This window comes from Lissotriton vulgaris, chromosome 1_1 (assembly GCF_964263255.1).
Source record: "Lissotriton vulgaris chromosome 1_1, aLisVul1.2, whole genome shotgun sequence".
Classification (NCBI taxonomy): domain Eukaryota; kingdom Metazoa; phylum Chordata; class Amphibia; order Caudata; family Salamandridae; genus Lissotriton; species Lissotriton vulgaris.
In genome coordinates, this window is record NC_141685.1 from 1,543,548,327 (window position 1) to 1,543,576,020 (window position 27,694).

General features: G+C 44.7%; 1 protein-coding gene across 1 annotated transcript in view; it reads right to left on the reverse strand.

Moving 5' to 3' along the window:
• The window catches only part of OTOGL (otogelin like), a 1,110,282-nt gene that overhangs the window by 692,559 nt on the left and 390,029 nt on the right, over window positions 1-27,694 (reverse strand). The window contains exon 22 of the mRNA XM_086931129.1: window positions 1,994-2,101. Within this exon, the coding sequence (XP_086787255.1) occupies window positions 1,994-2,101 (108 nt within the window). The remainder of the gene's footprint in view (window positions 1-1,993; window positions 2,102-27,694) is intronic.

Below are 27,694 nucleotides of genomic sequence, written 5' to 3' on the forward strand. Positions count from 1 at the left end.
CTTCCCGGTATCTGCCCGGTTAGCTGCCCAGTTCGCGTACCAAGACGCGTCTCTACGGCGAAAAAATCAGATTTTTTTGTTTGTTTTTTTTTTGGCCCCACGTGGCTTTATAATATCCCCCTCATCAATCCTAGGGGGTCAGAAGGGGTCTACCTTGCCCTCTTTCCTTCATTTCCCCCTTTGTTTTGACCTCCTCTTGTCTCTCGATCCTACCGAGAGACAAGATGGCGGCCGCTCCGGACTGTTTAGAATGTTGACAGACACCGGAGAGCCAATCAGCTTCGCTTCGCAAAGTTCCGATACGCGAAAGGTTCGCGAACCGGAGCGCTGCCCGGAGCGCTGTTACAGATATATATCTTGTTTTAAACGTTAATTTCTCAAAATCCACTGAAGCACATATATTGAGACCTTTGCCAAGTTTCGTGCAAATCCATTCAGCCGTTCGAGCTAAAAGTGAGTCCAACCGCCCTATGGAAAACTCAATGCAAAAAACGCGTTTTGGGACCCCCCTTTTTTCTCAGCCCCCCCTTGACGAAACCCCACCAAATTTTCAGGGGCTGCTCAGAAACAAAATGTGCCATTTTCCTGAAAATTTCAGCCGATTCCGTCCACAAACGCCAAAGTTATTAGGCATAGAATTTTCAAAAGTTCCATAGAGAAAAAATCCTAACTATATATACCTACTGGCGATCGCCAGTAGGTAATATATATACCAACAAACCTTCTTTCAGCAAATATATATATATATATATATATATATATATATATATATATATTCACTGAACATATATATTCACTGGAAAAAATATATATATTCACTGAAACAAACAACAGTTAAAGTGACAGTTAAAGTTAGTTTAGGGAAGTCTAAGACACCCCCATGTACACATGAAAGGAATGAAGATTTTCTTTTATTATCCAAATATGAGTGTGTTATGTTCTCTACAAATGAAGAGGACATTTATACAATCAAACGTGGTTCGATTTCTGTTACTAATATGCTTAGCCCTTATACTTTCTATTCCCTGCTCTTCCATCACTTCTCAACCACTTTAGACACAGTTTTAACCCCTTCGAGGCTATTGACGAGCTGGGCTCGTCATCGCGCTTACCTGTCCTGCGCGGATGACAAGGCCAGCTCGTCACGTAACGCGGTAATTTCGAATCTGCCGCGCACAGCGGGAAAAGCCGCCGCAGCGATGCGGTTAATGGGACCAGTGTCTGTGAATACCCATCCTACTTAGGGTCCTGTGCACACTGTGTCATTGGAACAATGCTGTACCAGGCTGATAAACCCACAAATAGGGAAAACAAATCCTGGGTTGCTTGTGTTCCGGTTCAGGGAGGACCTGGTTGGCAGCTAGCTTGAGTTGGACTGTTTTGATTGGAGCAGGGTCAAGACTGATTTGCATATAGCTGGGTCAAAACTGAGGTGAGGTGACATAATGCGCAAAATAGCGATGAACTGGTATGCAGCCTGAGTAAATAACCAGTGGTTGAGATTAATTTAATCATTCCATCCATAATTGTTTTGTGGATTTTACTGCTTTACCACACAGGCAGAATAGTCAAAAATTATCTAGTGCAAAATTTCTTTGAGAAAGAAAATTTATGAACCCGCGATTTTATATCTCATTTCCAATTGCCATGATGAACTATTTGATCATACCAATTAGGGAAGTTCAACATGATTCATATGTACAAAATCATTATTAAATAAATCAAAATAAATTTTGCATAGCCACAACAAGCACTGCTGGATTTGGAATAAATGAGTAGGTGTCTTGGAACGTACTAGATAGTCTTGGAGGCAACAGGTTTTTACAGCACTTAGAAATGACATAACGTGCATAATGCAATTTCTCTGGCATTGTAATGCTGAGAATAACCATCTAGTCACTTGGTGTGTGAAAAAATTAATACCATGAAAAATATAAAAATCACATCCCACAAATTCTATATTCAGAATTCTCAACAAAAATTCAAATCTTACCAAGTATAGCAGGGTGTAGAAATCACTTCCCCTGAAAGATATTCCCAGTCTTTCCAAGTGCATGGGCAACTATCCGGAACATAGCATTTCCCTTTATGCTCAGCCATTCTATATGAGTAAAAGGAGGAAAGAATGAGTCACAAAGTTACATATCTCTAACAGGGCACATAGTCATTTGTTTTAATGTCTTATTCAGCTCCAGTAGAGGAAAAGCAAACACAGCTGCCAAATAGTGTTACATACAATTGTGAGTAATATATTTCTTTTTCTGTGGTTCTCTGTATGTATGCATTTGTATATATCATGTTTGGGTGGCAGAAAACCCCACATTTTACAAGAAGCCATGAAATATGGAAAATGCTTCACAGTTACGTGTGAATATAGATTTCACCATTATAGTCAGAGCCCCCAAACCATTCCGCAGATATTTACTATTATGAGGTGATGTACCTGGACCTTTTTGCAGGGCCCTCCTCAGATTTTTGCCTTATGATGCTGAGCCTTTTTTGTTGGCATTAGGAAGCGTTTCAAACGAGGTCGTAGGATTTCTGACCGACCTGCTTGGTTTGCAGTCCGACCGCCTGATTACGATGTGGGCGGTCAGTACATAAACCCACTGGTCATTCTGACTCAGTTCCGACCAGCTCTCGGAGTCTACCTGCCAGACGGAACCGCACCATAAATCCTATGGTCGGCGTTTCCGTTGACGGGATTACTATGCCAGTTTCCCACAGCCTTTCCGTGCCGGCCTTTCCAACATGGAAAGCGTTGGACTTAGCCCTTTTAGCGGGTTCACCCCTAAACTTTTTGCCTGTCTCCTAGCCTTTTCCCTGTGTAGTGTTGGTGGTTTTAGGCCTCTAGGCACTTTACCACTGCTATCCAGTGGAAAGTGCGTGCGTCCTGGCTTACATGTAGTGAGATTGGCCTGCCCTCCCATAGGAATGCATGGGGGATTCCCTTATGAATGTGGGTCAGTGCTAAATCCTGATATGAGATGTGAGAAGCGCAGCGTGGTCAAGTCTGGTATTTGTGAAATGGTTTTAATAAATGCTGCACAATGGTGTGCGCAGATTTATTGTGGTTATTTTAGAAATGCCACATTTAGAAGTTGTGATATATAACAGCTGTAGTGCCCTCAATTTCATCATTAATCTAATAAAACAAGGTATTCAAACTCAACCTGATTGGTGTGCTGGCTTTGAAGTGGTACTACCAAACCACTGATTCTGAAAGAAGTTGCTGACTAAGACAATCTGTCTTAGACAAAGTCTGCACCACCCTATTGTGCTCCACCTGGAGTGCATGTGCTTGCTTACTCCTTAGTGTGTGATTACAAATAGTTACAACACATAATCAAAATTAATCAACAAATAATGACAATGTAAATCAAAAAATATTCTCTATATCATCCAACGTTGCTTGATGCTTCTTTTAATTCAAAGATGCAGTGTGAGACAAATCTTAAAGTTTGTTGTCTGTAGTTCCTGACTCAAAATGGATAATTCCCAATGCATTTCGGGTGTTAACATACACCCTTCTTCAGGGTAAATCTACAAAAAATATGTATAATATAAATCAACAATGGTTGTGCTCACTTTTTTCATTTTTAGAAGTTGGCATTTCTGTGTGCTATGTGTCTTCCTGCCTGATGTGAATTGCATGTATGGCTTGAGAGTGACAGGGGCTAGTGAGGTGTGGGTGGCTCCAGGAGGGGCAGGGTGAGTTATCGCTAGGCTGAAAAGGACATCTACATTTTGAGTAGTGGGAGGAGAAGTCCCTGGTCCCTGAATAGGAGTGTGCCTGACCTAGTGAATGCTGACTCCGCCCCCTGGGGTGTGTCTGATGACGAGCCCCCACCTAAAAATAAGAAAGAGGAGCCTGGTAAACAGAGGGCTCCAGAACCAGTTGGAACTGGTTCCCCCAAGCCCTGTACTCTACAAAGGAAAATGTCATATACATGAAGGAGTTGTGACCCCATGAAACTGTTGTTCTTGTGCTTGTGCTTACTTTGAGGGGGGACACTTTGCCAGGAGGAACCGCCGCAGGACCCAGCTGCTGTCTCCTGGGGTCTCTGCATGCTGGCCTGCCTGGCTGCACTGTGCTATGGTCCCCCCAGCACCAAGGACCCCTTTATTTTCCTGGGCCCTGCATTGCCCCTTCACCTAAGGACTGATGCATTTTTACTGAAGGACCTTTGTCTGCTACTGGAGCTGTGGCTCCTTGGTGCCTTGTAGGCGCTTTATTTTCATTTCTCCAGGAGCATTTTGCTTTGAAGAGCACTTTCCTTTCCACAATCGTTTTTCCCTTCCGAGGATCATGTGGGCTCCACAGCGCTGAGCTACGTATCCTGAATGGGGATCCGGACGTAGGGATTCCCTTGCTTTTGCCGACTTCATAGTGGGTGCCCACCCCGCGTCCTGGCTACCTTTGTGTTATTTAATGGCCTTTGCGGGAGCCTACCCCGCATTCTAAAATTGCTAGGAGAAAAGCACTGATGCGGCCGATACCCAAGGAGAAGCAGCGCCGCAGACGAGGTCAGAAGTCAGGCAAACCTGCTTGTGATGGGGCGGGGCCTGACGAGCCGGCCGGAAGCCGGCAAATGTTGAGCGGGGCTCCTGTGAGCTAAGGGAAGCCCCGCATCTGCTGGAATAAAGGAAGCGAGCCGCCAGAGACTTGCCTGGTGGCCGGCCCGTCCACAGAAGGTGAGGAGGCAGTGGCTGAGCTGCCCACCTGCTGCCCATGATGACCGGAGCCTCGCGGGCTCCACGTTGAAGTCCCGGGTCCAGAGAGGACCCGGGTGAAGTCAAGAGTACTCCAGCTAAGTTCCACATCGTCGATGCCCGCACCCCATGGCCACAGAGTTGTTAGGAGACCCAGAGGGGCCGTGTCATGGTTTTTCAGTTGCCCCGGTTAACAGTGGGCAACTGCAACGATGTGGGGCTAGAGTAATTTAAAGAGCCCCAGTGGGGCCCAAGGGCTCAGTCGTGCCAGGGCCCATGTCATTTGTTCTCAGCTGCACCGCACCAGCGTGGGCAGCTACAACACTTTACGCAATAGCTCAGAGGGCATAGTGAGTGCCCAGGCCCACATTTGGCATTACAGCTGCACAGCACTTAGTGCCAGCTGCAACGTTTAGGCCACAGTTCCTTGGGGCCATTATGAGAGAGAGGAGTGAGTTGCACTCCTAGGCCCCAGATCAATTGCACACGTGTAAACTATGCTGCATTGGCAGCAGCCCTGACATTCTGGACACAGGGCGTTTTAGCCCCTTTGAGAAGGCCAGTTGGCCAGGGGGTCAGTTATTATGTGGTGCTAGGAAATGTGGTGTATATAGTATAATGGGCGCACCCTGTTTAATACCTCTAAATATGTTTTTATGATTATGAGGTTGTTTTGCATATTATAGATTATGCTAGTGAGATTGTGTTCCACTGACATTATTTCCTAATGTGAGTATGCTTAGGAGGTTAGGGTCTAATGCGTTTAGATTTATGAGATGATGGCATAATGTGTTTATGCTGGTGGGGTTGGCGCAGAATGTAATTTGCGCCTAATGTGATACTGCTCATAATGTAGTTTATGTTACAGGCTGATGATGAGTACAGTGGTTACCAGTGATTACTGGTTGTACGTTTATGATATGTTTAACTTTTACTAAGTTCACTCTGTGACGGTTCTGACAGTGGTCCAGTGGGCCCTGTCAGGTGTATATAATCCCTTGTAAATATGAACTAGTGCCAGGTGGCACAATGTATATGATGTTGTTGTATATGAATTTAGGACCCTAGTGTAATTTTCCCGATTCATGCCCATATATAGGTATAAATCACCCTATACTTATATAGGCATAGAAATCATATCCATATTTAGACTTTAGCAGTCAGGGACTTGCTTAAATATGCCCACACTTGCCCAGGCAAACACACAGTGATTTGGAGCAGTTCGACTATCTACCTACAGGACACAGCTCACCGAAGCAAGTGCCGAAGGAAGCCGACCCTCCAGCAGACGCACTGAGAAAGACGCTGTCTTTTCTCCCGCCAAGAAATCCAGCTCCAGTGTTTCCAACCTACCCTTGCGGGTTGTTGGGAAATTGAGTCCTGAGAGAGGGATACCAGACCTCCTTCATTCTCAAACCAAGGTACGGAGCTGATTAGACCCTTAGAGAATTCTTGGATAAATTCTTGGCAAAAGAATACTGAAACTAAGCTACACCTCACTTACTCCTTCCCTCGTACTAGACTTAGGTTAGGTACACCGGGGTAGGCGTATTTTAGAAGCACCAGTTGTGTACTTTTAGTCTTTATTTATTAATGTATGTATTCTATGTATTTTATGGCTTAGAAACAATACCATGCTTCCGCGTTATGAGAATACAAAGGCTATTTTTTATATAACCTTGCGTGGAGTTCCTTTCTTGGTGTGCCTGGGATGTTGTTGATGTGTGCGTGCGCAAATGCTTTACACATTGCCTCCGGGATAAGCCTGACTGCTCGTGTCAAACTACCAAGAGGGTGAGCAGGGGTTATCTTAGGTGTGTAACTCCCTTGCCCTGGCTAGAGTGCTGGTCTCTGCTTGGCTTTGGCACAAGCCTTAGCCAACCAGAGATTCCATTTCTAACAGAAAGACTGTCAGAGAATGACTTTGGGGGCCCCTAGCAGGGCTACCATGTCTTCGTAAGAGCAGGTTAATTTTGTGACTTTTGTGTTTCACCTTGGCAAGTGTTGAGGTTGTTGCCTGAGTGAGGCTGTCACCCCCCTCAACCAATAACACCAATAGCAGGGCTACCAGTATTATGGGGAATGGAAGAGGAAAAATATGCAAAAAGGATATCTAAATTGTGTTTACAAAAAAGTGCAAATTATTCAGCATATTCTCTGGCAGTATCAGTTTCATTGGCATGAATAGGAAATATTTTTTAGTGAAATCTGCAAATTATGTGGCATATTATGAGGCAAATGCAGAAAATCTAAAATAATGGAATAAATGAAGCATCATGTAATTAAACAAATACACTGGTCCTTGCCTTTGTCCATTGTTTTAGCAACAATTTAATAATGTAAGCAAAATAAATACATTCTAATTCCAATCTGTGACCATTGTTAGCTGCATTTTGAAGAAAACAGCTTTAAGCTAACTACTTCAAAATAAACATGTAATTTAAAATACATATAGGGTGACATGATCCTATATTGCCATCTCGTAGTTCTGGTAGCAAATACAAACCACTGTGCCTCATGGTTCGAAATGTCACCAGAATCCCTGAAAGCAATATTAGACCATATTATACAGTTACGCCAATATTCTGCATGCTTGGGTGTGCATTTATTTACACCCTAACAGTGAAAATAAACAACATTTACAGCATCTATCTTAATAAATATGCTTTTTGTACTACAGTTTAGCAATCTTCACATGAGAAAAACACAATTCACTGCTTCACACACTGCACGTTAAAAATACTTTACATGTGGAATCAATTCTAATTGTAACCAAAGTATTTTCAAAGTGATTTTTATCTTACTACACAAATTTAACACTTTGAATTTTGATTTTGGTTAAATATTTTTTTCTAAAAACTAATATATGCATATTAATATTATACTTTACACTACCAATGTTGAGGAAGGAGAGTGGACCTCTAACTCACCAGGGCTTTGATTTCATGAGGCCCGGCCCATTTCCACACTCAACAATGTTAATAAACATCATATCACTATCTACACCTTTGCATGCCTAATGAAGTCGAAACGTGTTGGTGTTTGCTGGCACCGTAAATACAATTGTGCTATTGTGGAAACTTGGAGTGCAGGGGCAATCTTTCTTTCTGGAATACAAAAATACGGGGAATTGGTCTGTCCCCGCAGCGAGCACTGGCAACAAGTGGGCGCCGCAACCAACCTGACCGCATTGCTGTGTGCGCAATTGCAATCATACTACATTGTTTTAAAAGCTGCAGCAGCAAAGAATCACTTTCAAACTGTTTTCATTGATGGAGTGTCTTGAAAAGCTCTTCCTCTTTCTACTTTGTAATTTTTTTATTCTGCTCTCCATATGTGGACTTAGCCCCACTGTTTCCTCTAATTGTATTTCTCTATGTGCTGCAAGAGACAGAGTATGTGAGCACTTCTCTGGGCCATGGGCAAAACTAGTTCACAGGTTAAGTCACTACAGCAGCACTCTGACCCTGAGCAGGCTAGCTGTGGAATTTCAAGTAAGGTAAGTATCTCATCCACCTTTTTCCAGCACTTTTGTCGAAAGAATAAGGACACACTTTTGCCCAAAAGCAGTGCAGAGATGGGAAATTGCTCCAGGAAGCTGGTGCTCCATTTTTCAAGTTCTAAACACTGGTCTTTACATTACCCATAACATGTATTTTCTGCTATATTTGAGAGCTGATACCCTTGTTAGATTTTTCCAGAATTCGTGTTGCACCCACAGATTACATGACAATGAAATATTTTAATTTTGGGAAATATAAACATTTATATTTTTTAGTTTATTACATAAGGCAAGGTCGATAATGCCTTTCATCACTCCTTCTGTGGCACGAGCATTTTATGCACATTATGTAACAAGTGCATTATGTAACGAGTAAATAGTCTGGAATACCTGGGTATGACTGGTAAACTTTATCGAAAGAGAAGAGTACTAAAACGATCTGGTCTGGACAGGACAAGTAAGCTCTTTGGAAGGTGAGAGGAGTGAAGCTGGACTGTACAGGGCAGGGCCTTTGTTCTCTTGCGAATTGCAAAAGAGGACTAGTCTGGTTTATACTGATGAATTATCTGTCTGGAGGAAGATAGGAATGAAACAGAACTGACCTCCTTCCCTTTTTTGGTTCCTCTCTGCCTTCTCCCTTCCCCCTTTATATCCCTTATTAATAACTTGTGTTTTGCATACAACATTTGGTGTTTCTAATCCCTCTATAAATAACCAGTGTTATCTTTACCCAGTTTGCGGCACTGAAATTTCCTTTGAGGGGTTCCTAATATATAGTAAGGCACTGCTCTCATTTTAATTTACAGTGCTCAAGTCAAAGTAAGCACACTTTGGCAAATATCTATAGCAAATATCTATCGCTCTGCAAATCCAGCCTGTGCCTTGTTTCTGGGCAGAACCCAAGTGAAACAGGGTTTTATGTGATATCAGAGGGTGTGTTTTTGGTACAATAAACATTCCGACTTCATTTAGGAGAGCAGATGAAATATCCAACCCCCTCTTTCTGAAGAGAGTAAACAAAAAAGACACCAAGATGTAGATTAGAAAAGCACTAATAGACTAATAGACACATCAAACACAGCAAAATTAACTTTTCTTCCTTTATCCTTCTTTTGTCCTATCCTTTATTCCCCATCCCTTATTTCTCTGTGCTTATAGCTTTTGTTATTTAGCAAGTGCTGCTACTATGCAGTATTTTGCTGTGCATGTCTTTTATGTTCACCACTCACAACCCAAACTTCATCTTTTGATTCCTTTTCATGTTGATCTTCTTTAAGTGTACAGCATAACTGTGTTAAGCCCACCAGGCAACGTACCCTTATAGCTCCTGTGTAGACATCTCTTAATTTGTCATAGATAGCTTAGTAATACTTTCAGTGCTTGACTTCTATTGATCCACAGACTCCGCATATTTCACTGCTCCAGAGTAGAGGCTCCATCCCACCTTCACACTCCATAAAGTGTGCGACATATGACCTACCTGGAAAAAGCAAAGACCTGTTTTTTCTCACCCTAATGGTCCTGAACCAAACTGACATCTTGGTGTCAAAACATGTGAGGTCCAAAAGGACCACCACACTCAAAAGAGTTTCAAAACACAGGCAGGTTCCCACTACCGTCACATGAACTACTGAAGTAGTGCTCTATCATGGTTGACTGCAATCAGTGTAGGTCAATGGCTTGATATGCTTATGCTTGGTGTCACAATAAAATCTGTTTTAGCTCCCTGAAACCAGGGTGGACCAGGGGTTGTTTCTCTATTTCCCAAATTGTGACCTATACATTTTATAAAATGGCAACCTGCAATCAGGAAAATCTATAGTTTGCACTTATAAATTCCGGTCGCCACTTATTACCAGGAGCACATGGAAAGAATGCATGAAGAGATCAACAATGTTCCTGGTCAGTACATAACATTCAGCATAAGTGCAGAGGGCCCCTGAATTACACCTGACTATTTTTTTAGATCAATAATCAGTGCAGGCGGGGTGAGAGTAGTCACAGAAATGATCTTATTTGCATTCTAAGAAGGCTGACTAAAATCAGTACACACTTGATAATGGTCACACCTACTTAGCATCTTTGCTAATGCACCTCCCCGTAGTGTGGCATGCTACCTGTCCAGTAATTCACTTCGCTGCCCCACAACTGGATATGAAGTGCTATATAAATGCAATTAAAATACAATACAAATACTTCATGCTGTGGCTTCACTATCTATGTAGCACACTTGTGTAGATTTGCTCACCTCCAATGGTGCTTTCACTTTGCAGTAACAGAGTGAGTAGCACAGTAGAAATATTATTGTGATTGGGCATAAAAAAGTTAACTTGCCACATGTTGCTTCAGTGCTCCTGGACAAAGTTCTGTACTGTTGATACATTTCTCCCTGGTGCCTCCCTCCTAAGGTATACACTTGCACAGTATTTTACTGGCATGGCTGGTATCAAGAAATGCAAAGGAAACTCATCCAAACCAGGATTTCTCCCACTTAAATCTAAATTTAAAATAGCAAAGAAGACAGAGACACGTAAAAAAAGAATACAGAGACTTTTACAACAGAATCTTTTCAAGTACATGTCCCTGGCCCTCCTAGACTCTCAAAACAGGAATACATTATTAAGTTACATTATCCTATGAAAATCCAGAATAGCTGCTAAAAGGATAACCAGTATTTCTGCTATCCACCTACCATTAACAAACAGCAAATATATTTGGGCATTGTGTGTTGGTAATAAGAGCATTTTGATCCTTGTCACAGAAACGGCGAAAAGCACAATTTTAAATGTGAAAAGTTTGTCTGCAGAAGATGATAACTTTTTTTACAGTGTACAGAACTGCATAAAATATATAAGACTGGTCCTTACCTGACTATTCCAAGTGAAAATGCCTTTTCAATTGCTTTTTTAATTGAAGGCATCGCTGAACGTTAACTACAAAGTGGCGACTGTGTATATGTATGAACCCTTTAGGAATTTCTGTGGTGCCTTATTGGTCCATTCGTAGTCAAATATCAGTTAGGATTCCCTTTTGGCATAGATAATATTTATGAAAATACATTCACATTAAAATCAGCAGTATATTTCCGAGGTCTCCAACCTCAATTTCAATGATAAAATAAAGAAAGTCCAGCTCTATGTGAAAGATGATCATCATAATACTACCAGAAATGTGTAACTTTGCTGAAGAGCATATGTGTATTTCAAATCATCTTTGTGCCCTTCCTTGTTCTTGTAATAAAATCGGAGGTCAATCAATCAATATTCTTTATTCGGCTTAAAAAGCCATGAATGATCACAAAATACATATTTACATTTTACATAGTTCATTCAAGATAGGTAACAAATCGGGGAAATAACAGATAAATAAATAAAATATACATACATAATCAAACACTAAAACAAAATTGATAGCACATAGAGATAAAGATATACAATGCATCTGTAAATGCTTCTCACAGCTCCAAGTTCATGATTCGTAATGTTTCCTAATTATTCAAGCACTTCTTAAAAGGTGTAAAATAACATAAAAGATAACTGGTGTCCCTGGTTGTTAGGTCACACTGCCATAAAAAGTGTGATGTGAGAAAACTCGTAATATGCTTGGAGGGGCTTCAAGACCGCCGCCCCACTGTTGAGGTGGTCCCAGGGTGGCCAGACTGCCCTAGTCATAATAGAGTTATTAAAGCAGTACACCACCTAGTGAAATCAATTGCTAGGTTGGACAACCGTTTGTATTGAATTAATTCTTATTTTATGAAGTTTTTGAAAAAGTATGTTGGCATCCAAATACAACACAATATTTACAAAAAATGCATACATACATGCAATCTACTGAAAAACATGTCAAACACAGTACTTAAACAAGGAAATTGTGACAAAAAAGAATTAACATGGACAACTGTACTATGCCTCAAATAGATCAAATGTTGAGGCACCAGTCCTGGATGAAACTGAACAAGTAAGCTAGCAGATTGTTACATTGGCCTGCTTGTTAACACCAACACAAGATACACAATGAAGTTAGTCACAGAGTGCTTTGACTAGGAATCACACATAAACTGCTGAGTACTTTACAAGTGTAACAGTCAATTCCTATCAAGCCCCATCTATTTTGTATCTTGGAGGTAAGAACGTCGACGCGTTTCGAACCCAATATCATTCTGCGGGTTCTCCTCAGGACACGGACTGGCCCCGACCTGCCAAGCCATGTCTTCCCTGACCATAAACAAGCTTCCGAGGACCGGTTTCTGGCATTCCAGCCGTCTTCAGCCTGGCTTGCTTGAATCCAGTGGCAAAGTGAGCAAGGGACTCACGTCTGAGCATACCCTGCCACACTTATGGCGGCCAAAAGCGGTACAAAAGGGGGTGGTGATGGATGGAGCATCTGAATCAATGAAACACTCACACCCAGTCGAAAGATCTGGGTTTAATCCATCACCGTTCTTTAGCCCACTCTGCCACCCCAGTTCAGACATGGCTATATGCAAATCAGTCTGACCCTGTGCCTCATGGGAACAGTCCTGCCCGAACTGCCAAGCCATGTCTTCCCTGGACCAGAAACAAGCTTCAGAGGACGGGTTTCTGGCATTCCAGCCGTCTTCAGCCCGGCTTGCTTGAATCCAGTGGCAAAGTGAGCAAGGGACTCACGTGTGAGCATACCCTGACACACTTATGGCGGCCAAAAGCGGTACAAAAAGGGGTGGTGATGGACGGAGTATCTGAATCAATCAAACACTCACACCCAGTCAAAAGATCTGGGTTTAATCCATCACCGTTCTTTAGCCCACTCTGCCACCCCGGTTTAGACATGGCTATATGCAAATCAGTCTGACCATGTGCCTCATGGGCACAGTCCAGCCCGAAATGCAAAGCCATGTCTTCCCTGGACCGGAAACAAGCTTCCGAGGATGGGTTTCTGGCATTCCAGCCGTCTTCAGCCCGGCTTGCTTGAATCCAGTGGCAAAGTGAGTAAGGGACTCACGTCTGAGCATACCCTGCCACACTTATGGCGGCCAAAAGCGGTACTAAAAGGGACTGGTGATGGACGGAGCATCTGAATCAATCAAACACTCACACCGTCAAAAGATCTGGGTTTAATCCATCACCGTTCTTTAGCCCACTCTGCCACCCCAGTTCAGACATGGCTATATGCAAATCAGTCTGACCCTGTGCCTCATGGGAACAGTACAGCCCGAACTGCCAAGCGATGTCTTTCCTGGACCGGAAACAAGCTTCTGAGGACCGGTTTCTGGCATTCCAGCCGTCTTCAGCCTGGCTTGCTTGAATCCAGTGGCAAAGTGAGCAAGGGACTCACGTCTGAGCATACCCTGCCACACTTATGGCGGCCAAAAGCGGTACAAAAGGGGGTGGTGATGGATGGAGCATCTGAATCAATCAAACACTCACACCCAGTCGAAAGATCTGGGTTTAATCCATCACCGTTCTTTAGCCCACTCTGCCACCCCAGTTCAGACATGGCTATATGCAAATCAGTCTGACCCTGTGCCTCATGGGAACAGTCCAGCCCGAACTGCCAAGCCATGTCTTCCCTGGACCAGAAACAAGCTTCAGAGGACGGGTTTCTGGCATTCCAGCCGTCTTCAGCCCGGCTTGCTTGAATCCAGTGGCAAAGTGAGCAAGGGACTCACGTGTGAGCATACCCTGACACACTTATGGCGGCCAAAAGCGGTACAAAAAGGGGTGGTGATGGACGGAGTATCTGAATCAATCAAACACTCACACCCAGTCAAAAGATCTGGGTTTAATCCATCACCGTTCTTTAGCCCACTCTGCCACCCCGGTTTAGACATGGCTATATGCAAATCAGTCTGACCATGTGCCTCATGGGTACAGTCCAGCCCGAAATGCAAAGCCATGTCTTCCCTGGACCGGAAACAAGCTTCCGAGGATGGGTTTCTGGCATTCCAGCCGTCTTCAGCCCGGCTTGCTTGAATCCAGTGGCAAAGTGAGTAAGGGACTCACGTCTGAGCATACCCTGCCACACTTATGGCGGCCAAAAGCGGTACTAAAAGGGACTGGTGATGGACGGAGCATCTGAATCAATCAAACACTCACACCGTCAAAAGATCTGGGTTTAATCCATCACCGTTCTTTAGCCCACTCTGCCACCCCAGTTCAGACATGGCTATATGCAAATCAGTCTGACCCTGTGCCTCATGGGAACAGTACAGCCCGAACTGCCAAGCGATGTCTTTCCTGGACCGGAAACAAGCTTCTGAGGACCGGTTTCTGGCATTCCAGCCGTCTTTAGCCCGGATTGCTTGAATCCAGTGACAAAGTGAGCAAGGGACTCACGTCTGAGCATACCCTGCCACACGTATGGCGGCCAAAAGGGGTACAAAAGCGGGTGGTGATGGACGGAGCATCTAAATCAATCAAACACTGACACCCAGTCAAAAGATCTGGGTTTAATCCATCACCGTTCTTTAGCCCACTCTGCCACCCCAGTTCAGACATGGCTATATGCAAATCAGTCTGACCCTGTGCCTCATGGGAACAGTCAAGCCTGAACTGCCAAGCCATGTCTTCCCTGGACCGAAAACAAGCTTCCGAGGACTGGTTTCTGGCATTCCAGCTGTCTTCAGCCCAGCTTGCTTGAATCCAGTGGCAAAGTGAGCAAGGGACTCACGTCTGAGCATACCCTGCCACACTTATGGCAGCCAAAAGTGGTACAAAAGGGGGTGGTGATGGACGGAGCATCTGAATCAATCAAACACTCACACCCAGTCAAAAGATCTGGGTTTAATCCATCACCGTTCTTTAGCCCACTCTGCCACCCCAGTTTAGACATGGCTATATGCAAATCAGTCTGACCATGTGCCTCATGGGTACAGTCCAGCCCGAAATGCAAAGCCATGTCTTCCCTGGACCAGAAACAAGCTTCCGAGGACGGGTTTCTGGCATTCCAGCCGTCTTTAGCCCGGCTTGCTTGACTCCAGTGGCAAAGTGAGTAAGGGACTCACGTCTGAGCATACCCTGCCACACTTATGGCGGCCAAAAGCGGTACAAAAAGGGGTGGTGATGGACGGAGTATCTGAATCAATCAAACACTCACACCCAGTCAAAAGATCTGGGTTTAATCCATCACCGTTCTTTAGCCCACTCTGCCACCCCAGTTTAGACATGGCTATATGCAAATCAGTCTGACCATGTGCCTCATGGGTACAGTCCAGCCCGAAATGCAAAGCCATGTCTTCCCTGGACCGGAAACAAGCTTCCGAGGACGGGTTTCTGGCATTCCAGCCGTCTTCAGCCCGGCTTGCTTGAATCCAGTGGCAAAGTGAGTAAGGGACTCACGTCTGAGCATACCCTGCCACACTTATGGCGGCCAAAAGCGGTACTAAAAGGGGCTGGTGATGGACGGAGCATCTGAATCAATCAAACACTCACACCGTCAAAAGATCTGGGTTTAATCCATCACCGTTCTTTAGCCCACTCTGCCACCCCAGTTCAGACATGGCTATATGCAAATCAGTCTGACCCTGTGCCTCATGGGAACAGTACAGCCCGAACTGCCAAGCGATGTCTTTCCTGGACCGGAAACAAGCTTCTGAGGACCGGTTTCTGGCATTCCAGCCGTCTTTAGCCCGGATTGCTTGAATCCAGTGACAAAGTGAGCAAGGGACTCACGTCTGAGCATACCCTGCCACACGTATGGCGGCCAAAAGGGGTACAAAAGCGGGTGGTGATGGACGGAGCATCTAAATCAATCAAACACTGACACCCAGTCAAAAGATCTGGGTTTAATCCATCACCGTTCTTTAGCCCACTCTGCCACCCCAGTTCAGACATGGCTATATGCAAATCAGTCTGACCCTGTGCCTCATGGGAACAGTCAAGCCCGAACTGCCAAGCCATGTCTTCCCTGGACCGAAAACAAGCTTCCGAGGACTGGTTTCTGGCATTCCAGCTGTCTTCAGCCCAGCTTGCTTGAATCCAGTGGCAAAGTGAGCAAGGGACTCACGTCTGAGCATACCCTGCACACTTATGGCAGCCAAAAGTGGTACAAAAGGGGGTGGTGATGGACGGAGCATCTGAATCAATCAAACACTCACACCCAGTCAAAAGATCTGAGTTTAATCCATCACCGTTCTATAGCCCACTCTGCCACCCCAGTTCAGACATGGCTGTATGCAAATCAGTCTGACCCTGTGCCTCATGGGAACAGTCCAGCCCGAACTGCCAAGCCATGTCTTCCCTGGACCGGAAACAAGCTTCCGAGGACCGGTTTCTGGCATTCCAGCCGTCTTCAGCCGGCTTGCTTGAATCCAGTGGCAAAGTGAGCAAGGGACTCACGTCTGAGCATACCCTGCCACACTTTTGGCGGCCAAAAGCGGTACAAAAGGGGGTGGTGATGGACAGAGCATCTGAACCAATCAAACACTCACACCCAGTCAAAAGTTCTGGGTTTAATCCATCACCGTTCTTTAGCCCACTCTGCCACCGCAGTTCAGACATGGCTATATGCAAATCAGTCTGACCCTGTGCCTCATGGGAACAGTCCTGCCCAAACTGCCAAGCAATGTCTTCCCTGGACCGGAAACAAGCTTCCGAAGACCGGTTTCTGGCATTCCAGCCATCTTCAGCCCGGCTTGCTTGAATCCAGTGGCAAAGTGAGCAAGGTACTCACGTGTGAGCATACCCTGCCACACTTATGGCGGCCAAAAGCGGTACAAAAGGGGGTGGTGATGGACGGAGCATCTGAATCAATCAACCACTCACACCCAGTCAAAAGATCTGGGTTTAATCCATCACCGTTCTTTAGCCCACTCTGCCACCCCAGTTCAGACATGGCTATATGCAAATCAGTCTGACCCTGTGCCTCATGGGAACAGTCCAGCCCGAACTGCCAAGCCATGTCTTCCCTGGACCGGAAACAAGCTTCTGAGGACCGGTTTCTGGCATTCCAGCCGTCTTCAGCCCGGCTTGCTTGAATCCAGTGGCAAAGTGAGCCAGGGACTCAAGTCTGAGCATACCCTGCCACACTTATGGCGGCCAAAAGGGGTACAAAAGCGGGTGGTGATATACGGAGCATCTGAATCAATCAAACACTCACACCCAGTCAAAAGATCTGGGTTTAATCCATCACCGTTCTTTAGCCCACTCTGCCACCCCAGTTCAGACATGGCTGTATGCAAATCAGTCTGACCCTGTACCTCATGGGAACAGTCCAGCCCGAACTGCCAAGCGATGTCTTCCCTGGACCGAAAACAAGCTTCCGAGGACCGGTTTCTGGCATTCCAGCCGTCTTCAGCCCGGCTTGCTTGAATCCAGTGGCAAAGTGAGCAAGGGACTCACATCTGAGCATACCCTGCCACACTTATGGCAGCCAAAAGCGGTACAAAAGGGGGTGGTGATGGACAGAGCACCTAAATCAATCAAACACTCACACCCAGTCAAAAGATCTGGGTTTAATCCATCACCGTTCTTTAGCCCACTCTGCCACCGCAGTTCAGACATGGCTATATGCAAATCAGTCTGACCCTGTGCCTCATGGGAACAGTCCAGCCCAAACTGCCAAGCAATGTCTTCCCTGGACCGGAAACAAGCTTCCGAAGACCGGTTTCTGGCATTCCAGCCATCTTCAGCCCGGCTTGCTTGAATCCAGTGGCAAAGTGAGCAAGGTACTCACGTGTGAGCATACCCTGCCACACTTATGGCGGCCAAAAGCGGTACAAAAGGGGGTGGTGATGGACGGAGCATCTGAATCAATCAACCACTCACACCCAGTCAAAAGATCTGGGTTTAATCCATCACCGTTCTTTAGCCCACTCTGCCACCCCAGTTCAGACATGGCTATATGCAAATCAGTCTGACCCTGTGCCTCATGGGAACAGTCCAGCCGGAACTGCCAAGCCATGTCTTCCCTGGACCGGAAACAAGCTTCTGAGGACCGGTTTCTGGCATTCCAGCCGTCTTCAGCCCGGCTTGCTTGAATCCAGTGGCAAAGTGAGCCAGGGACTCAAGTCTGAGCATACCCTGCCACACTTATGGCGGCCAAAAGGGGTACAAAAGCGGGTGGTGATATACGGAGCATCTGAATCAATCAAACACTCACACCCAGTCAAAAGATCTGGGTTTAATCCATCACCGTTCTTTAGCCCACTCTGCCACCCTAGTTCAGACATGGCTGTATGCAAATCAGTCTGACCCTGTGCCTCATGGGAACAGTCCAGCCCGAACTGCCAAGCGATGTCTTCCCTGGACCGAAAACAAGCTTCCGAGGACCGGTTTCTGGCATTCCAGCCGTCTTCAGCCCGGCTTGCTTGAATCCAGTGGCAAAGTGAGCAAGGGACTCACATCTGAGCATACCCTGCCACACTTATGGCAGCCAAAAGCGGTACAAAAGGGGGTGGTGATGGACAGAGCATCTAAATCAATCAAACACTCACACCCAGTCAAAAGATCTGGGTTTAATCCATCACCGTTCTTTAGCCCACTCTGCCACCCCAGTTCAGACATGGCTGTATGCAAATCAGTCTGACCCTGTGCCTCATGGGAACAGTCCAGTCCGAACTGCCAAGCCATGTCTTCCCTGGACTGGAAACAAGCTTCAGACGACTGGTTTCTGGCATTCCAGCCGTCTTCAGCCGGCTTGCTTGAATCCAGTGGCAAAGTGAGCAAGGGACTCACGTCTGAGCATACCCTGCCACATTCATGGCGGTCAAAAGCGGTACAAAAGGGGGTGGTGATGGAGGGAGCATCTGAATCAATCAAACACTCACACCCAGTCAAAAGATCTGGGTTTAATCCATCACAATTCTTTAGCCCACTCTGCCACCCCAGTTCAGACATGGCTATATGCAAATTAGTCTGACCCCGTGCCTCATGGGAACAGTCCAGCCCGAACTCCCAAGACATGTCTTCCCTGGACATAAGTGTGGCAGGGTATGCTCAGGGTATGCTCAGACGTGAGTTCGGGCTGGACTGTTCCCATGAGGCACAGGGTCAGACTGATTTGCATATAGCCATGTCTGAACTGGGGTTGCAGAGTGGGCTAAAGAACGGTTATGGATTAAACCCAGATCTTTTGACTGGGTGTGAGTGTATGATTGATTCAGATGCTCTGTCCATCACCACCCCCTTTTGTACCGCTTTTGGCCGCCATAAGTGTGGCAGGGTATGCTCAGATGTGAGTCCCTTGCTCACTTTGCAACTGGATTCAAGCAAGCCGGACTGAAGACGGCTGGAATGCCAGAAACTGGTCCTCGGAAGCTTGTTTCCAGGGAAGACATGGCTTGGCAGTTCGGGCTGGACTGTTCCCATGAGGCACAGGGTCAGACTGATTTGCATATAGCCATGTTTGAACTGGGGTGGCAGAGTGGGCTAAAGAACGGTGATGGATTTAACCCAGATCTTTTGACTGGGTGTGAGTGTTTGATTGATTCAGATGCTCCGTCCATCACCACCCCATTTTGTACCCCTTTTGGCCGCCATAAGTGTGGCAGGGTATGCTCAGACTTGAGTCCCTGGCTTTGTACAAAGGCAGCCAGTAAGAGCAGGGGTTTTGCCACTAGCTATCCTGGTATACTTTGGTAGCTTTCTGCTACGTCAAGCTGTTTTTGAAAAGGCAAGACCTGAGACAAGGCGATCCAGGAATGGGGTCTCTTATTTTATCCGCCCAGACTTCTGCCACAGCACAGTTGAAAGACGGTGGAGGTTGAGGCAGATGATCAAACACTTCCAGGATAAAAAGGCTCAGTAAAAAGGCTCAGGCCTTTTTGAATAACCCTGCCAGGTTAAAGGTTATCTGGAATGGTCAAACACGGTTTTTTATGTCCAAGATAAATGTTGAGGAAGATTTGGATAGCTTAACAGGGTGAGAAGGGTGTAAAGACAGTAAAATCAGGTGTCTTCTTTAGTCCTTTCTTCTCAGGGATACCTTCTTTCATTCGCCCCCTTTTATTTTTTTTATTAAAGGTAGCACAATTAAGACACTGAAGAGGGGTAGGCTATAGTAATTATACAGCATGTATTAATTAAAGGCATGGTTTGTTTACGGGCTCTTAGTTTTGTGCGATGCATTCATCACACGCAGACACATGTCTGAGTGTCTCTTGGAGGGAATGGGGGAAGTGGGGCAGGGAGGAGGGGGTGGCGGAGGGGGGTGGGGGAAAAAAGTAGAAAAAAACATACCCAGAGGAGAAGACGAAATATGTGGACAACTAAAAGCCATGTATGTAATTCAAAGTATGATCTGTATAAATTGTATAGCGTTACAGAAAATGGACGGGAAAAGAGGATTGTTAGAAATGCAAGGAACCACAAAAATCAAATTAAGATGGGTAGAATAAACATCTGCTCAATCAATGTAGCAGGACGTAATGATGTAACTAAGAGGTGTAAATTGGGGGAGCTGGTAAAGTTAAATTCATTAGACATCTACATCTCAAACCTCAAACATCCGAGGGGTAGCGATCTTGGCTAAAACATATTTGGGCCAAGTCAAGGGTAAGGCAGCTGATACACTAGGTAGATGCGCGATAGCTGAGCTTGGGATGGGTCTCACTATATGCTCAATTTATGGGTCAAATTATGACGATCCCCAGATCTTTAAAGACCTTGAGTTAGAATTGGCAACGTGGCCTACACCCCTAATCAAATGTGGGGATTTGAACATTGCCTTAGATTCACAGCCTGGTTATAGCAATCAAGGGAGTTATCAAGGGTGGAAACCAAGGGTATACAGGGCACTAACCTCACTTAACAAGAGCCATGGGATACGTGGCTAGCTAAAAATACATCCCAAAATTCAAGAAGCACATGTTATTCATTTCCACATAAAAAAAAATTCAGAATTGATTATATATTTGGATCAACAGATCTCTCCAATAAAGCTAGTATTAAAATGTTATCTAAGGTCATATCGGATCATAATCCTTTAATTCTGGAGGTGGAAATTCCAAGCTTTATTAAAGAAAGGGGGAAATGGACATTTGATAAGGAGCTATTGGTTAATAAGGAGTATTTTGAGCATATTAAAAAATGGACAGTTGACTATTTTGACATTAACAGGTACAGCACCTCTAAAATATTTGTCTGGGATACGTTTAAGGCAGGTTTGAGGGGAAAAACTATTAGCTACACTGCCAAAGCACGAGCGATACATATGGAGAAAAATCAAGAGCTAATGTGTAAACTTAACATGGCAGAGAAAGAACATTCTCTATTAATTAAACAGGGAAAAGAGGCAACGCAAAGTCATGGGCAAATTTTGGCTCTTAACGCAGAAATTAATGGATGGCTTGCTCAAAAATCAGCTGAGGAGTTTCAGTCCCACCCCATTAACCTATATGAGAGTAGAGAATCAGTCGGGAAGAGATTAGCTCTTCGCACCAGACAAAAGTCCGCGCAGAATCACATTTTCGCTATAAATAAGGGGGAGTGGTGCATACGGACCCGGACGACATAGTTAAAACTTTTCAAGACTACTATCAAGTACTGTATTCTGAGGAAGGGGTTAGGTAGGAAATGATGACACTAAATGATATTAGCAAGATGGTGATACCAGGGGAGCTGGGAGATGTTTTAGATGAAGACTTGAAGGAAGATCTGGAATCAGAGATTTCACAGGAAGAGATTACAATGGCTTTGCGGAGCTTGACTTCAGGAAAAGCCACAGGCCCTGATGCAATACCCCTTGAGGTATATAAAATCCTGGGCATGACAATAATGCCTCTCCTATTAGATCTCTTTAGAGGTATTCAATACAATGGGAACACTCCGGAGTCGTGGAAAGAAACTAGTATTGTACTCTTTCCAAAAAAGGGGATACCTCCAGATAATCCAGGGTCTTGTAGACCAATCTCCTTAATTAGCACAGATACAAAAATATATTCCAAGATCTTAGCCACTCGGTTGGGAGGGGTCATTGGCCGCCTGGTCTCCCCGTGGCAGCATGGTTTTATACCAGGGAGAGAAACAACAGACCATATTTGTAGAGCGATCTCACTATTCAATATTGTGTCTGAGTCGGGGGGCCAGATGGCCTTGATCCTCCTAGACGCCGAAAAGGCATTTGATCGCGTGACGTGGGAATTTTTGTGGGGGATTCTGGAGCTAAAGGGGTTTGGTCAGGGATTTATTAGAGCAGTCAAAGCAATGTATCGTGATCCAAAAGCTCGGATACAAGTGATAGGTAGAGAGTTAGGGGAGGTTTTTATATCTAGGCAAACCCGGCAGGGATGTCCCTGCTCACCCATCTTATTTGCTCTATATATCAACCCATTAGTGGAGAAGCTTTTACAGTCAGGTAAAATTAAACCTATATGTACCAAAGGGAATCAGACCAAAATACTGGCCTATGCCAATGATGTGGCAATTTTAACTTCAGACCACAAAGAGGCCCTGGGTGAAAATAATTGTATAACTGTAAGGTTTGGCCTGCTATCAGGATATACTCTGAATAGAGAGAAAACTATTGTTGTTTGTACAGAGAATGTAGATTTTAACGATTTAAGGTGAGCAGAGTCGGCAGTCTATCTAGGGGTGCGTATTTCGGCAAAAGTGGATAATACAATTTATTTGAATTTTGGTTTACTTGTTAAAACCTTAGCTGCAGAATTGAAGAGGGTTAACGGGCTGCACCTGTCGATTAATGGGAGGGGACATTTCTTGAAAATTAGTATTCTGCCCACATTTTTATACCTGTTTAGATCAATTCCGCTTGCCCTGGATGATCATATACTCATAAATATTAATTCTCTGTTCTCCAACTTTATGTGGCAATATGGGAAGGTGAGGAGATCTATAAAGTTCCTGACATTAGCACAAGATCGAGGAGGGCTTGCAGTTCCAAATATTGCATTATATTACTGGGCCGCCTTAATGCATCAAACATCCTTTTTGCTGAAGATATATAGGAATGGCGGTGAGGGCATGATCGAGAGAATCCCAACAATATTTGAACTGGCAGTAGGAAATGAGGCCTCGGGGCTTCTTTTAAAGCAATTGGAGCAAAGGTATTATAAGAAAGTCCGGTTTAAAATCATAAAGAGTACATGGAGGATCTGGAAGCAGATATTAAAATTCATGGAAATTCCCAGGGTCAACCAATATACCCCCCTAAGGGATGTATCATTCTTCCAGAGGGAGTGGGAGAATAAAGGGGTTACCACTATTGGAGAGTTTTATGGTGGAAAACTGCAACCCCAATTCACTGAATAACAACGCGACTTCGGGATACTCCCTAATCAGTTTTTTAAATGTGTACAGATCAAGAGTATCCTTATTGCATATAGAACAAGGGTGAAGATTAAGAGAATTCCTTTGATGGATCAGATTAGAAGTGAAGCCTATATAGTCTCTTATTAGCAGCACTACTGGATGATTTAGAAAAGAATGAGAATCATGGGCAGTGAAATTGAATAATCCGGATGCAGATATCTATAGAAGCTTAGAATTGTCCCGGGACATTTTTATATCTACCAATTTAGAAGCACAATTATATAAGACAATATTTAATCTTTATTTCACACCAGCGAAGCTATTTTCATGGGGGAAAAGGGTGGATGATAGGTGTCCTAGGTGTGGGGTGGGCCCAGCTACATTGATACATATGTTCTATGAATGTGGGGAACTAACCCTCTTAAAATCTGGCATCCTCGGCTTTTGGAAAACTTTATTTGCTAGTAATTTTGAGCTGACCTCTACGTTAGCAATTTTGGGAAATGACAGCACTCTGGGGTGTAATAAAGAACAAGAATATTGGCTCTTTTTCGGTACAATTCAGAAAAGGGGGTGGTGATGAACAGAGTGTCTGAATTAAGCAGACCACTCTTACCCAGTCCAAAGATCAGGGCTTGATCCATCACCGTTATTTATCTCACTGCACCATCCCAGCTCAGAACCTGGCTATATGCAAATCAGTCTGTCCCTGGCCCAGTGCATCATGGGAACAGGGCAGACTAAACTACCAAGCCAATTCTTCACCAGAAAGGAGACAAGCTACCGGGGACCGGTTTCTGGCATTTCAGCCTTCTTCGGCCCGGCTTGCTTGAATCCTGATGGTGCAGTGAGAAAGGGACTCATGTCTGAGTATACCCTGCCACACCTATAGTGGCCAAAAACGATTCAGAAAAGGGGGTGGTGATGAACAGAGTGTCTGAATTAAGCAGACCACTCTTACCCAGTCCAAAGATCAGGGCTTGATCCATCACCGTTATTTATCTCACTGCACCATCCCAGCTCAGAACCTGGCTATATGCAAATCAGTCTGTCCCTGGTCCAGTGCATCATGGGAACAGGGCAGACTAAACTACCAAGCCAATTCTTCACCAGAAAGGAGACAAGCTACCGGGGACCGGTTTCTGGCATTTCAGCCTTCTTCGGCCCGGCTTGCTTGAATCCTGATGGTGCAGTGAGAAAGGGACTCATGTCTGAGTATACCCTGCCACACCTATAGTGACCAAAAACGATTCAGAAAAGGGGGTGGTGATGAACAGAGTGTCTGAATTAAGCAATCCACTCTTACCCAGTCCAAAGATCAGGGCTTGATCCATCACCGTTATTTATCTCACTGCACCATCCCAGCTCAGAACCTGGCTATATGCAAATCAGTCTGTCCCTGGCCCAGTGCATCATGGGAACAGGGCAGACTAAACTACCAAGCCAATTCTTCACCAGAAAGGAGACAAGCTACCGGGGACCGGTTTCTGGCATTTCAGCCTTCTTCGGCCCGGCTTGCTTGAATCCTGATGGTGCAGTGAGAAAGGGACTCATGTCTGAGTATACCCTGCCACACCTATAGTGGCCAAAAACGATTCAGAAAAGGGGGTGGTGATGAACAGAGTGTCTGAATTAAGCAGACCACTCTTACCCAGTCCAAAGATCAGGGCTTGATCCATCACCGTTATTTATCTCACTGCACCATCCCAGCTCAGAATCTGGCTATATGCAAATCAGTCTGTCCCTGGCCCTGTGCATCATGGGAACAGGGCAGACTAAACTACCAAGCCAATTCTTCACCAGAAAGGAGACAAGCTACCGGGGACCGGTTTCTGGCATTTCAGCCTTCTTCGGCCCGGCTTGCTTGAATCCTGATGGTGCAGTGAGAAAGGGACTCATGTCTGAGTATACCCTGCCACACCTATAGTGGCCAAAAACGATTCAGAAAAGGGGGTGGTGATGAACAGAGTGTCTGAATTAAGCAGACCACTCTTACCCAGTCCAAAGATCAGGGCTTGATCCATCACCGTTATTTATCTCACAGCACCATCCCAGCTCAGAACCTGGCTATATGCAAATCAGTCTGTCCCTGGCCCAGTGCATCATGGGAACAGGGCAGACTAAACTACCAAGCCAATTCTTCACCAGAAAGGAGACAAGCTACCGGGGACCGGTTTCTGGCATTTCAGCCTTCTTCGGCCCGGCTTGCTTGAATCCTGATGGTGCAGTGAGAAAGGGACTCATGTCTGAGTATACAGCCATTTTTAGAATATTAGCAGCAGCCCGCTGAAAGGATGGAGAGCCACCCACTTTTCAGCTGTGGTTAGCTAGACTTCTTGGAGAGTGGAAACAGGAGGCAGCCTTGTACGCATGTAGAGGGAGGAAAGCTAGAAGTTGGGGGTTAAAAATATGGGCATGTATAGCAGAGTGGAGTGGAGAGACCGGGGGTTTTGATAACGGGAACATATATAACATATATAACCAGAGCTAAATATTTATAAAAAGAAAAGCTAAATAGATGGGAATTTACATGAATTATATACTGTATAACTGCCTTTTTTATCTTTGTATATATCACCTAAAGTGTTCCTACTAACTTTTAAAGGTACATATTTAAATGAACTTTTGATATGATCAATTTATGTAGTGTGATAAAATTGGTGCCTATTTTCCTCTCATTTTAAATTGCTTATATCAAATGTACCAGATCCATTTATGTAGGAGCTATATGAAAAACTTTTTTATTGTTTTTTTTACATTACTATTTGTTATCCTGATGAATGCGTATTGACTCTGTTCTGTAAAAAGTGCAACAAGTTCTCCTAAAAAAGGAATGCTGGGTATTGTATTTTTTACTGTGGGCTGTGAATTCCAAAAAAGTAAAGTCGAATCTGAGCCTATGTCAAAGTCATAGAAACTTAAGGAAAGGCTATCTGACGGGGGGATGACTGAAACCCTCTGAGCCCTATGGGCGTTGCGTGCCTGTTAAAGACCAGGTGTATATTTGCATAACTTTTTTAACTGATTACACAGGCTGTTTGTTTTCAGGTTCCAGTACCCCCTGGGAACCCACTCTACCTATTCCTTGCATTTGGATTTTACTGCCTTAGTGTGAGAATGCATTTTATGAATAGGAATATAAAGTAGGGTTCCCAGAAAAATAATGCCAGCCATGTGTTGTTTAAAGAGCCTGCAAATGCCTTGTCTTGACACTGAATAGAGTTATAAATAAAATAGTATGTATTCATTTGTAATGTAACTTTTCAAACTTTGTTCCGTTTAATTATCAGTCATGGATCATTCAGGCAGCCTTAGAACACAATAAAAAATGCTTTCTATTTTTTTTGCTGTTCCAAGTATGCACAGATAAGTGCTGAAAATAGGCTTTAGGTGACTGCTTATATTTGTACCATCTGGTGCATCAATATAAAAAGCTGGCAACCCTAATCGCAAGACTGAAAGTTTGTTACAGGATAAGCATGATATTTATTTCCTCCACCCTCGATCCCTGGAGCCTGAATAATGCCATAAAAGCAATAGTTTAACTTATATCTCAAACCTATTGCCAAGCCTCAATAACATGTTGAGTAACTTCAACTGTGTCTGGGAATGTACCCTGCATTCAGACAACTCACTCCTCATTCTCACCCTTCTCTTTCACACTCACCCACAATGTACTCACACTGATCACCATGCCCTCATACATCATAGTGCTCACCCTGCACTCACAGTGACCACACTGCACTTATGCCACTCACCATGAACTCACACTGTTCTCCCTCCACTTACGTGCGGTCAAATGAGCACACCGCACACTCTGCACTCTCAGTGATCACTCTGCACTCACAATGCTCTTGCGCTGTTCAACCTGTACCTTACCCTGCAGTCATACAAGTTCACCCTGTACCTCACCCTGCCTCACCATGCTCAAGTGACACTTCACTCACCTGTCCATCTCAGGTGTGCGATCAGTGTTAGGGCCAGCCCTGGCAGGGAGTCTTAGTACCCCTCGAAAGTTCGGGTCTAGTTGCACCCCATGTTGCTTCCCACGTCGGAAGTACATTTCAGTGCAAGGAATTTATAATGGGTGTATTTCCGGAAGATTCCGTTCTCTGGCTAGTAAGAGTGAAGAGCTTTTTGTAATATTTCTTAAAGCCTCGCCCCTTTCCCCTTCATCCCACTACTAGTGGGATCTTTAAATGTTTCAAGGTGGAGCGGATTTGTCATTAATGCCATAGGTGCTGACTTTAGTTCTGGGCACCCCGGTTCGAGTCCTGGTTTCACGTGATCC